General features: G+C 38.0%; 1 protein-coding gene across 5 annotated transcripts in view; it reads left to right on the top strand.

Annotated features, from left to right (window-relative positions):
• The window catches only part of PPP2R2C (protein phosphatase 2 regulatory subunit Bgamma), a 194,571-nt gene that overhangs the window by 134,865 nt on the left and 45,800 nt on the right, over positions 1-13,906 (top strand). For all 5 annotated transcript variants that reach the window (XM_033059423.1, XM_033059424.1, XM_033059425.2 and 2 more), the window contains 4 exons: positions 5,209-5,306; positions 5,907-6,072; positions 10,227-10,339; positions 12,587-12,764. In XM_033059423.1, the coding sequence (XP_032915314.1) occupies positions 5,209-5,306; positions 5,907-6,072; positions 10,227-10,339; positions 12,587-12,764 (555 nt within the window). The remainder of the gene's footprint in view (positions 1-5,208; positions 5,307-5,906; positions 6,073-10,226; positions 10,340-12,586; positions 12,765-13,906) is intronic.

Below are 13,906 nucleotides of genomic sequence, written 5' to 3'. Positions count from 1 at the left end.
GTTTGAGGAAACCTTTGAAACTTCAGCTTTTAAAAGGTAGCAGGCTTTTTCTTTCCTTTTATTTTTTTCTTTCCCTACTTTTTTTTTCCTTTCTTAGTCTAGACTAAATTCTGACAGCACAGCTCTCTGTATTGGCCTTCCCTTCATTCGGGATACTGTAATACTGCTCCCCTTTCATTTGCCATTTGTCCTTTTGTTTTATGGTTCTCTTTGTTGCAAGCTTCTTTGTTGTTTCTTCCAGATTATGGTCCTCAGGGACTTCTGTATCAGTATGACTGAACATTGCTTGCAGCCATGCCAGATTGTGCTGTGATCTTATTGGATTTCACAAACCAAGGTTAGGCCAGGTCAGAACTTGGTTGAAATAACGCAGACTACAAGATTACCTGCTAGCCACTGGGAGCACCCACAACAAAAACCTGACCCAGATGTTGATTCAGTCAGCTCAGGCTGGCAATGTTGCTGTGCTGACTGCAGTGGGTGTGATACTAATGAGAAGTTCTGACCTGTTTGTCTGGTATAATTTCACTTTTTTTTTTTTAGAGAAGACTACTGTTGTTAATTCCAGTGTTCTGGCCCATTCTAAATCCTTTAATTCTCTGTCAGGATTACGCTGGAATTCAGTTGAAGATTATATTCTCTGATCTTCTTTTCCCTCTGCTGTTGCATGATGATTGCCCTCGAAACTTGCTGTGCTGTTCCAAAAGCTGCATTTGTGTGCTGGATGAAATAATTTCAAAATTTTCTTTTCTTTTATGCTCTTCTGAAGCAAAAAAACCCCAAACAACAACAAAAAAACCAAAAAAACCCAAAAAACAACAAACCAAAAAAGCAAAAAAAAACCCCAAACAAAACAAAGCAAAAAAAAACCAAACAAACAAACAAAACAACCCCCACACCAATTTATATATATATATATATATCTATCTCCCATAATCTTCAGATGAAAGGTTCCAGAAAGGTATACATTTTTAGCAAAAATAACACATGAAAATTACAGGTGAGTTTTTCTTAGGATTTCTCAAATTTTCTGACCAAAAGACTGTATGAGGATCTGTAAGTATGCTCAGACTTAGCTTCACTGGGTGCATATTAGGTGGAAAATCTCATACTATTACGCTTGAGTTCCCCAAAATGATAGGAAGATTGAATATATGGAGGAGGTTTTTCTAATTCCTTATAGAGATGCTTGGTCCTGTTGGTGTTCTGGATGGTTTTTAATAGCTTATTCCTTTAAAAAAAGCCGTGAGAGGTTAGAAGGTGAACATAGAAAAGTATATAATGGTGTGAAATAAAGGCCAGAATTAACTTGGGCTACATGTACCAACCTTTGTTTCATCCCTGCACTCAGCCTGAGGGAGGGCTGCTGCAGGGTTCATTTGCCTGCATCCATACTGGAACAATACTCAAGAAGATGTGCAAAGAGCAGTACAGTCAGCTTGATTTACCTTGATGTGCCCACATGTGCAGTGATGGACTTGGATCTATCACAAAACCTGAATACATCTAGCTAGGCAGCAGCCATTAACAGCACAGCCATTAGTAACATTTAAGGAGTGTAAATTATGAATCTGCAGAGCAATTAGTGAGGTATGAAAGGGCAGGGGTGACTAGGAGTCAGTGAAGGAAATACTTCACAGGCTGGATCAGGAAAAACTTCTTGTCAGTATAAGCTGTAAAGTAGTGTGCTATCTTTCTGTGTAGAGTAATATGGTGTCTTTCTGTGAATATGTGAAATAAATCTTGGGATTCAAGTCTGCATTTTCAAGTCTAGTGCATTTTACATACTGGGACAATATCCTGTGGCTGGCTGTGGACCAGATAATCAGGTGTTTATACCCCTGGAGTATTTTCATCTTTTGAATGTTTTTTGTCTGCTTTTCTCAGTCAGCACCTGTATATTGAAGGGAAATACTGAATATCTTGACTTTTAAATCCAAGTTTATATACATTTCTGCATAGACAAAATGGAATATTTAAAATTGGAGTGGGAAGATTAATGTTCTATAAAAGATGGGATTTACAGTTTGATTGTGCTTGGCATTGAGGTTACCCATAATTGTTCTTAATAGGTAAATTATCTCTGTCTCTGATAATCCTAATCATCAGTGCAAAGCCTGGCACTGCAAGCAGAGATATGGAAGGTGTAGTGTAGGAGAAGGCTGGAAGGAGTCTTTCATCTCTGCCATCCCTTGCCAAGGGCTTACAGTACATGCAAATTCATCAGCTTTTCTATTGTGGTGCATTTATATATCCTGGAGAGGCTGAATTCTGGGAATTAATTGCTCTGTGTGCTCAGGGGGCCACTCTGCAGTGACAGAATCTGTAGGATTGGGACAGTAGTGGCTGATGTTGCTGCAGCATTAATAAACATGTGGGGGAATGTCCTGCAGAAGAGTATGAAGAGCTTTGTTGATTGATTCTGTGCTCACCTCCTCTGTTTTAGGAAGAGCCAGCCTGGCTAACCCTTTTTAAGAAAACAGCATGACTGATGTTCCTCTGCTGAACAGATATCCTGGATATGTTTGGGGGGTGGTGGTGTCTGCACAGGGGACAGATAGCTGTTGTTTTCAGCTGCTATTTACAGGATCAATAAAACTGATTTTCCAATTCAGGGATAATTTTTACCAACAAACTACATAGCCTATAAGGTCATAATATTGGATCTGCTCTTTTTCAGAACAAGTTAATTTAAAAATGATAGGTAGTTTCCACCTCAGGATTAGTTTTTCTGATAGAAAGGAGAGATGTATCTGGAAGAAACACCTTGGGAGGGCTGAGAATTTTGCCTCAGAACAACGTAGTTGCACTTTACCCATAGTCCTTTTCTTTGAACAGCAATCATTTAACTGTGCATGATGTTTTAATGACAAATGCAATGTAATAAGAAAATAAATTACAATCCTGGTTCAGTTATTATTGAAGGCTGTGAAAATACTGCTATGGACTTTACAGAGGGCATCTGTCATTGCCAGTAAAGTGCAATATATTTTATGATCACTGTCACTGTAGAGAAGAATATTTTGTGATGTTGTGGAATTATTCCAGGCCAATAGCAAGTGTAGTCACACAAACATGTCCAAATGCCATTCATTTCTTTTGCAGTTATTTATCTTACTCTTTTGTGACCTGTTGAGAAAGTCTCATTTACATGACTCACACACATACATAAACACGTATTTCAATACTGCATTCCTCCCTCTGCATTTGCCCTTCTTGCCCATTTCATGCTTAAGATAAGGCACAATTTAAAAGCAGTATCAGTATGAGGCTTCTGCAGTTGTGCCTGTGTGATTGGGGTGAGATACAGCTTTGAATGAGTAAAATCATGCAGCTATTATTTTATTAGCAGGTGACCACACCTACTATCAGTATGAATTCTGAAGGGTAAGGAGAAAATAGACGAGAAGTGTTCTTCCATTGAAAGCATTCTGAATGAACTTTACATGCCAGAAAAGTTTATTAGATTTTTAGATTTTAGAAAAAAAATCCTTTTTATTTTTGACAACAAACTCAACCCATTGCAAACCCTAGAACACCATGAAACATAACCAGAGTTTCTGTCTTTTCCCTATAATTTGCTAAGTCTTGGGCTTTTGTAATTATTACCTATGAAGTATGCAGTCTGTGGAAGTCCACATAAAAATCAAATGCCAGTACCTTTGAGAAGTTTTGGGTTCAGACCCAAGATACTCTAAGTCTTCATGTGCCGTTTTTCTCAAAGTCTACACATCCATTTATGATTCCCTTTTTGTCCTTTATCTATGGAGTAGTGGAGGAAAAAGGTGGAGGAAATTGGTTTGATTTAGAAGAATTTGACAGTGAAGATTTGTTTAAAAAATAAAAAGATACTTTTCTTAACTGTGATTGGAGCAAAGTTCTGCTTTTTTAGATGGTAAATAGTTTATAATATTTGAGTAAGAATCTGGCTTTTGGATGGCTGTGTTGCTGATGAGAGCTACTGGCAACAGAAGCTTTCTAACACCAAACTGCTAGTTTATTGAAAGAATAATAGGAACAGATGTTTTCAATTCATAAAATGTATCAAGTAAATGGTACATCCACTTGTTATTTCAATTCCTTTGAATTTCTGTGAACTCATTTTGGGCTAGGTTTTCAAAACAGCTTAGCCCACTGTCACTTCATTGTTCTCACTATAAACTGATGGATGATGAACATGTTAGGGAACTGCAGCTTTTTATGCCTAAAGGGGATCTCCTAACTACTGACACTTCCGAATTCTGGCCCATGTTTCTGATGAGTGAATACTGATCATTATAAAGGATTCATACATCAAATCTCTGAGAAATTTACTGTGATTGTATATATGATGGTTTCTTAATTTACTATTGCACTAGGCATTTTAATTCAAATTATGCTAATAGTGTAGGATTAACTGTGGATTATGATTCTAGCATGTACTGTCATTCAAACAGAAGAACCAGTTCTTTAGCTGCTACAGCCTCTTTCTCCCTCTCATCCTGATGTGTTGTAATTTGTGCTCAAGACTGGCCTCAGGTTTTGATGAGGTTTCTTGTTTAAACTGATGAAATTGCTTAGGGAAAGGCAGTTGTTGAAAATCAGGAACAGAGAGACTGAGATTCTTTTTGCCTTCTGATGACACGTTTTTACGGTGCTGAAATGATTTTCTGAAAACAGTGATTAGAATGGGCTCTTGCCAGCACTGCACAGTGAACGGTTCTGGGTTTGCCTTCATTTCTCAGTGGTAGGACAGGCTGCATGTACTTTGCTTTTGCACTCTTGACTCAAATATGTATTTGAGAAAACTAGTGCTTGGGAGTTCTGTGAAAATCACCAGAAAGGCCATAGAGTAAATCATACATGCAAGAGAACTGATGTTATATTGGTCCTTGCTAGAGCATATAGCAGGAGGCCAGTTTCATTCTTTGCCAGTACTGCAGAAAAGCTTTATAGCCACCCAAGATGTCTCTTCTTGAAGCATAACCTCTCCAGAGAGCTTCTCCTCCCCCAAACTGCAGATGTGCTGGAAACTCAAATTTGCCTCTTTAATGTTTGCACTTGTTTCATTAGATTGTAATGGCATGCAGCCTGTTTGCATTAGTGAATTCATCTGTATTCCTTCAAATCCCTCATTTGTTGCATTTTTTGTGGAGTGCCTGATATGTCTAGTGGCTTTGTGCTGTAGCAGCAGTCTGAAATTCCTCTTTTTTCTCTTTCTCCCTCCAGCTGATATTATTTCTACAGTTGAGTTCAACCACACTGGAGAACTGCTGGCTACTGGTGACAAGGGGGGTCGAGTTGTTATATTCCAAAGGGAACCTGAGGTATGTGGGTTACCAGTGTAGTCCTTAATAGCCTGATAAAACCTGGCTTAATTTTTAATACTTTATTTGAATTTAATTAACAAACTTGTTAATAATCTCAAGATTCAATAAAACAGTGTGTCACCTGTTTAGAGAGGAAGTGAAAAAGGGTAAGGATTTTTAACTCATAAGTTTGATATCCCAAACAAAAAATTCTTCAAAGCTCCAAAATTCCGATACAAGAAAAAATAAGGTTATTTTTGTTTTACTTCTGCCTTGTTTTAATAGCTTTTGCCTGATGATGGAACCCCATTCCATTTAAAACAATGCCTTCACTTACCTTTATGTTCCACTTGTAAATTCCATCCATCTGCAGTGTCTTGTGTAGACGTCTTTCCTGAATAGCTGACATTTCTTCAAAAATTCTAATATTAAGTGTTTCAGCACTCACAGGAAATTTCATTCTTGCTGAAACAAATCTGTCAATATCATGTTTAAAATGAGAAATTAAATTAAATTTTCAATATCTTTATATTTATAAGGTTGCTTATACACCTTTCCTAAGAGATGAAGCTATATTGCTGTCATAAACAATGTTTCTGTTGTTCTCACTCTCCACAGAGTAAAAATGAGCCTTACAATCAGGGGGAGTACAATGTTTACAGCACTTTCCAGAGCCATGAACCTGAATTTGATTATTTGAAGAGCTTGGAGATAGAAGAAAAAATAAACAAGATCAAGTGGTTACCACAACAAAATGCCGCTCACTCACTTCTCTCAACAAATGGTGAGATTGATGAGAGTATGCAGGACATATCTCCAGTATTTGCAGGATTTGCTCTATGTGTTTTGGTGCTGACGTGGTGTATATTTGCTCATTTTAATCTGCTGTTTTAGTAATTTCCTCTTCAGAGTTTACCAAGACTGTTACACTGCCTCTGGTATCTGTTGTTTGTATATTTTATTCATAGAATCATGAGGTTTTTCGGATTGATTATTCATAGACATTTAAAGAACTATCCCTTTTTCTATTAATATGCCGTGCTATCCTGAAATAGATCTTGTGACAAAGGCATCACCTTACTCAGCAACTTGTGTTTCACAGGAAATTGAGAGTTTTTTCTGCTGTATCTGTCATAGCTTTTATTATTTGTAGATGTGTAAATGAAGGTGAGAGAGATTAATTTATTTTTCTCTTCATTCATTATCATCAGAATAGTTTATTTAAGTTTTAAAGAGGTACACAAATCTTGGGAAGACAGGAGAAATAATACTAGGATATTGATACTGACTCATATTTCTAACACATCTAGGGCCTATTGATGAAAGAAGCAGTATAATTGCCAAGAGGGGATATTCAGATATGAAATGAGGAAAAAAACCTGAATGTAACCTGACATACACAGGTGTCATTTAGACACCCACAAAATTTATTATTGCAGGTGATGAATGAGACAGAATACCTGGTTTTAAATTTTAGATCTAATGGCAATCAGAAAAAAAATTTCTTTGGTTCTAGAAGTTTGATTGTAATTGGGAGTTGCTGATAAAAAATAGGGAAATGTCATCTTTGGGAACTGACAGTCACAAAGTGATTGTGTTAAAATATATAGCATTAAATAATGTTTACATTAAGTCAAAGTAGATGATAATCTTTTAGTGTTTTGTAGTTTGTTTTACTTAAAGTTGCCTTTGACTTTTTGGGGGCACTGTTACTTATTTAAAATCAAACATATCTGTTATAGATGGGTGATTTATACAAACCTTATGAAGTTTGGAGGTTTATTTCTACTCCTCTCCCTTGGTCAAAATATCCCTCACCTTCTTCAGGTAACTAAGAGTGGCTTCTTCCAATCGTGTGATACAGAAGGAGATTATTGGAAGTAAAACTCTCCCTTTTAATTTTGAAGTTTGTTTTTAGAAACACAGAGCAATACAGCCAAGTCCTCGGATTTTCAGCTTTTACAGTTATAGATAATAGTTACAGAAGTAGAGTTTTCTGGCTCATACTGTCATGAGAGGGGAGAAAGGAAGAAATAATCACTCCTAGTGCTCCTGTGGTTAATCTGCTTTCAACCAACAGTGAGCAAGCCTAGGACCTGGAAAAACACTTTGGCCTCTGTTTCTCCCCCTTAGTTTTGGAGCATCTCAGCAGATCTCTTCTTGGTCAGGAGAACAGAAATGGTTCCACTGGCACAAGCTTTGGATTTTGGCTTTGAATTGCAAAACATTTGCGTGTGCCAAGGAGGATTCCTAGCTTCCTGCACAGCAGGGTTGAAGTCTCAAGATTCACCTCCTGGCATATTCTTAAAGATGATTTTAACTTCATGGTGTAGACAGCCCACATTAAATTATTCACTGTCTCATGGATTACCTGGTGACAATGTATATAAATTCCATGCCTATAAAAAGGGATTATAATAAGTTTCCTAACTTGAAGGCACTACCCGTCACACATGCTTATATTGGACAGATTGTAGAAATATCTTGATTACTCTATTTTGTTTACTGCTATTTTAATGCAATTTTTGATTTTTTGGCCTCTGGTAATTTAGGATGTAATGCATGATTTTGCTGAAAAAGGAGAACTGTGAGACAGCATCCTTTCCACATGCTCAGGTGGACAGTGCCCGCTGAATGTGCTGGAAGGAGCATCCTGCTGTTCAGGAGCATGAAGGGAGAGTCAGTCTAAATCTAATCCTCAATATATGAGACTTGGCAGGTCTGCACCTGCCCAGATCTGTTTCTGTCATTCTAAGGAAGACTTTTATCTGAAGGTGTTTCTGCACAGATCACCTCTCTGAGGCAATCTTGGTTCCTTTCCAGTTCACGTTATCAGCTGAGCTTGGATTGTGGCATCTCAATTAATGAGACAGGAGGAAATCACCAAGGCTTTCAAATCCCACTGTGGATTTACTGTGCTTGCAGTTAGCAAATTTGTAGTTTGCACTGTAAAATGAATTGATTTTGTAGTTTAATAATAACTTCTTCATTGGTATCTTCTGTACCACAATATATTTGGGCCAGTTTCAGTGTGAGCTACATAAGGTAGATCAGAATTTGGCCCATACAGATTCTTTCATCTGAGGATTTCAGTCTACTAACCAGACATTAATGAATTTTAACTTCTCAACACCCTTGAGAACAAATGCTTAACCTCACAGTGATGTTTCTGTTTTTTCTATATTTTGTAAAATATAAGCATTCTTAAAACTTCTAAGGAGTATTTGAAGTCCAGAAGTGGATAAAGGAGAAGAAAACCAATACATTATAATCTTACCTGCTAATAAAACAGTTTTCACTCAGGAAAGAGGTAGATTTATTAAATAGCAATCAAATCCAACAATGAAAAATTGTGTTTTTTCTTGTAATTCATTTTACAATTGCTGTAGTTATAATTTTTTTTACTAGATCAGTAGGAATGCACTACTTACATGTAATAAAATATCCAAAGCCATGACATGACCTATGTGTATTTTTAGTAATCAATTAACATGATATACAATACAAATGAAATTTATTGAATATTTAAAAGGAGCTTTTTAGTTGCAGATTGAACTAACCTCTTGTTCTGTAGATTGACTGTAATTGTAATTTGATTTTTTTGCTTGTGTATTAGCATATCAATATCATTAAGAGATACATAATAGTAAAAAATGAGTAATGGGGGCATTGATTTTGAAACAAAGAAAGTTCAAAGTTAAGAGTTGCCATAGAAATGTAAATCAATTCATATTTTTTGTATATCCTGTCTTTAAAGTGATTTGTACTAGCATTTGAAAGTAGTATTTGGATCAGCCACACTGGGGAAGTTATTGCACTCTGCTATGTACTTGGGGAAAGAAAGGTAAAGGAAGGAAGTGGGATGAAATCAGAAATAATGCAGGAACTGAGGTTAATAAATCTGTGCTGGCAGCTGAAGGGCAGAAGCTTGGGAAAGACTTTGGCTGCTGCACAAGCAGATGAGCAAAATAACCATTAGAATCTCTGGGACAGATTTTTTTTCAGAAGAGTTGGCATTGATTTTTCAGTCTAGGAAGTTAGGGTTGGCAGGTTAGGAGCACAACCATGGTGGGAGTGGACAAATCAGCGTTAGGAAATCTGGAGCTTCAGCTTGTAGAGAAACCCCCAAAGACAAACGCAGTGTGAAATGTTTGAAACGTTTGTTGATTTCAGAGGCTCTTTGGTAACTGAGACATCAGTACTCTCTCATGTACTTCACCCATTGTAAGAAAGGAAGAGTTTAGATTTTATTTCATTCCTTGTAAGATTAATACGTTTTTCTCTTTACTTCTCTCTCTTGCCATCACAACACGTTTCTCTTAGTTTGGTTGGGTTTTTTTTCTTTCTTCCTCAGTATTTCTCAGCTGCTTTCCATTAGGAGGGAGAAATGCCTTGTTTTTTTTCACAGCCTTTCATTTGCTGGGACTTCTGATGTTACACCAATGCACCACTGCCCCTTCCCACAGTGGGCCAGGGTGGGGTGGTTGGTGTGTCTGTGTGCTCCATACTGTCCTTGTGCTGTTTATAAGTAACCTAGCAAACTGGTATTAATGCCAAACTGGTTTTAATATTGAGATTATTTCCTTGCCAAGTCAAATTGTTAAACTGAGCTTCAGCAGTCAGCATTGAGTAGTTTGGGTTTGTTCCACCTGCAAACTGCCAGGTTGGAGACACGAGCAGCATGTGCTCTACATGCTCCACACAATCTGTCAGCTGCCAGGAACCCCTGACTCGGTGTGGAGATCTGGGATGTGCTTTGTGAGTATTTTGTTTGTTGGCAATATTTTCTGGATGTGCAGAATAAAGTGACCCAGACTATTTCAGCAGAGGACTTGTATAAACCAAGGTGCAAAAACTTCTTTAAGCAATGTATTGTGAAAGGTGGGTAACTGCATTCAGAATTCCTATGCTGACAGTTGCTTGTCTTTTCTTTTGGAGATAAAACAATCAAATTGTGGAAAATTACTGAAAGAGATAAGAGGCCAGAGGGGTACAACTTAAAAGATGAAGAAGGAAAGCTCAAAGATCTTTCTACAGTAACATCACTGCAGGTAAGCTTCTGTCCATGTCCAAAATTCAGTTTTTTCTGTATGAAAAAAGTAGTGCTAAGTCAATAAAAGATTTAAATATGTACCTAATGCTAAGCATTTGTATGATTATTCCAGCTGAAGCTTTAGCTGACTGATAACTGTATTGAATCTGTCACATATTGGCAAGTCACAAATGCTTTAAGATGTACTGACCAAAATAAGTATTTCTGAGAGTTCATGTTGGTTTTATTTTTTCCTGATAAAATTCTTTTATTGGGACTTACTGTGCTTTCATAAAAGGTTCTGTAGCCTCTTGTGCTGGAAGCATTTTACTTCTAAGTAATTTTGAACAGGGTTCTTGCCACATTCAGAGTAACTGAATTAAAGACAGTATACCAAATTTCAGTTTAGTCTGTTTTACAGTTTTATAAAATAATTATTTTAGGAGTAGGATTTGCAGTGGTCTGTGCTCTGGTAAACCTGGGATTCTGTATTGCTGAAAAGATGCAGTCATGGAACTCATGTAAGCATATGTGATCGCAGAATTGTTTAGTTTGGAAAAGACCATTGAGATCATCAAGTCCAGCCATGGACCCAGCACTGCCATATTCAATAAACCATGTCCCCAGGTGTCACTTCACACATCTTTTAAATACCTTCAGGCATGCTGACTCAACCACTTCCCTGGGCAGCCCCCTCCAGTACTTGACAAAAATTTTGGTGAACAAATCGTTCCTAATATCATAATATAATATAAGATAAGATAATATATAATAACCAATATAATGCAATTATAATATAATAACCTTCCCAGTGCAACTTTAAGCCATTTCCTTTTCTCCTGTCACTTGTTTCTTGGAGAGGAGACCCATCATCCACATGTTAGTGTAGATTTTCGCTATCAGACTTTTTTGGCTGAATTCACTCCAGGTGTTTTGGCAAAGGAAGTGGCTAAAGGTTAGAACTGGAAGGCTATGTTGTATAAACACTAGTATGTCTTATTGTAAACAAAATGAGCCAATATTGCCTGTTGGCTTCCAAAGTGTGACTACATTAATGGAATATTTATCTATTCTGTGTGATTAGGCAAACAAAGCTATTCCAGATTGCTTATAGTCTGAGAATTCTCTGAGAATTCAGCATCCTCTTGGGGTGAAGAGGAGGGGCATGCCCTGGTCTCTTCTCTGGGGTGGCAGTGACAGGACCCCAGGGAATGGCCTGAAGCTGTGTCAGGGAGGTTTAGGTTGGATATTAGAAAAAGGTTCTTCATCCAGAGGGTGGCTGGGTACTGGAACAGCTCCCCAGGGAAGTGATCCCAACACCAATCCTGGCAGAGTTGAAGAAACATTTGGACACTGCTCTCAGGTACATGGTGAGATTCTTGGGGATGGTGCTGTTCAGGGTGGGGGTTGAACTCTGTGATCCTTGTGGGACCCTTCCAACTTGACATATTCTGTGATTCTGTAATTCAAAAGTTGAGTTTTGTTTTGTTCCTTTAGTAGATGTTTAATTACTCTGTGTTCCTCTTTAAACTACCTTGTGGATTGATGTATGATAGATTGTTTCTGATGAATGTTCAACTACATTGAATAGTCCCAGTCATGGACCACAGCTTTACAGAGTTTAATGCTTTATTGATAGGGAATAAATGGAGTGTCTACTTATTGAAGCATGACTTTGAAGTGTCATGCAGGGAAATAATGAGGGCACAAGTGATAATCTGTGATATTGGCTTTTCAGGGGTGTATGTATATGTACAGTGTGTCATGTTTGCTTTGTTTTGCAAGCCTTTGTTTATTATGTTTCTCTGAGATTAAAGCCTTTTCACCACTTGAGTTTTTTGAAAGAGAAACATCAAGTAGCCAAACAAATACAGTTAAGTGATTTACAACTAATGCAAACCCTTTAGCAAAAGCAAAATACAAGTGCTTCACTGCTTGCCAGAGCCTCCTGCTCTTGTGGGACAGTAGCTCGTGCAGTGGGACTGACTTGTTCTGTGGCAGCTGACAGCCCCTCCCTTCCCATAGTCCAGGCTTTCCCTTGCTCTGCCTGCCTCTCTTGTCTCTCCCTTCCTCCTTGGCAAGGAAGGCCTTGCCCAGCAGTTAATCCACAAGCAGTTCAGCTTGTGTACACTGTCAAGAAGTTTTATAATATCACAGTCTTTGAATGCTTTCTCTCTTCCAGAGTTTTCATCATCCTAGTAAAACAGTATTTCAAGTCTTACCCTCTTTGTGGTTTATGTTTTGCTTTTTTTTTTTCCTTTGGCAGGTGCCTGTATTGAAACCCATGGATTTGATGGTAGAAGTCACTCCCCGGAGAATCTTTGCTAATGGTCACACCTATCATGTCAACTCAATATCCGTCAACAGTGACTGTGAGACGTACATGTCAGCGGATGATCTCAGGATTAACCTCTGGCATTTAGCTATCACAGATAGGAGCTTCAGTATCCTTTACTGTGATTCCTTACTCAGTGTTCATGTTATTAGTAGGGCTTAAGAGAGCTATTTTAAAATATTTTTCTGTGGGTTTTAAAATATACCTTTATTTATCAGAATCCCTGCATTATTTGTAACAGAAAATGCTGAGATATTGTAAGAGACAGCTAAGAGATTGCAAAAATCAAGGAATTTTATATGAAAAATAATGCTGTTGATTAAAGGCATTTAAATAGGAAACAGATGACAACTGAATGGTAACTATCCACCTGACCAGAATACTCTCTACTATTATATCCTGGAGGCATTTCATGCTGAGATACTGCACTTTGTTTTGCTGCAAGGTCAATCCTGCCCCTGCCCCCCCATTCTCCATCATCCTGCTTCCCAGAACCCTCATGCCTGAGATGTGCCCAGTTTGGGGGTGAGGCTCAGCTGCTTTGTGTGAGTTGTGTCTGTGATCAATGCAGGCAGTGCTGTTTCAAGTGTTGGCATTACCCTGAAAACTCCATTGTGGAATCATTCCGGCCATCTGTGAGGCTGCCCCTTGCACTGCAACAGGGTGTCTTGGAGGGGGAGCAAAAGAGAATGTAGCCAAGAAAAGTGATTCTCTGTGTTTTGCAGAACATAAATAGACTGGTAAGAAGAGAAATAGGTTATGGGGCCAGCTTAGAATGTTGTATTCCTTTGGCGATTTCTTTTTGAGTGTATCAAAAGGAGCTACAAGAGTATGTCTCTGTGGATTTATATGAGGGACTGTTACATGTCAAAGTTGGCTTGTTGGGGTAGATTTCCTCAGAGAAGGCACCAATGTGATGGGGTGTTCTCCCTCTCTCTGGTGATTGTATTTCTTTCTTTATGGGCCAGATAATCTTTGAAACTTAACCCATGCTTTGCTAATGTCACAGGAAACAATAATCTTTAAATCAAACAACACTTAATGTCCTTAAGGAATTACCTTTGCAGGGTCAAGTGACAGGTGCCCCTATCCAGGGGATTGTAGTGATATCTCTTCAATTTGTTTCCAAGCTCATACTGTTTTTCTGTCCTTCACCTGTGTAGGTTAAGCAAGCTTAATAGGTGCCCTCTTTAATATGAGCTGTTTATTCAGGAACAATTTATATTTGGTACTTCAAAGTCCAGCTATGTC

The sequence above is a fragment of the Catharus ustulatus genome, chromosome 5, assembly GCF_009819885.2.
Source record: "Catharus ustulatus isolate bCatUst1 chromosome 5, bCatUst1.pri.v2, whole genome shotgun sequence".
NCBI lineage: Eukaryota > Metazoa > Chordata > Aves > Passeriformes > Turdidae > Catharus > Catharus ustulatus.
This window is presented reverse-complemented; position numbering and strand designations above follow the sequence as displayed.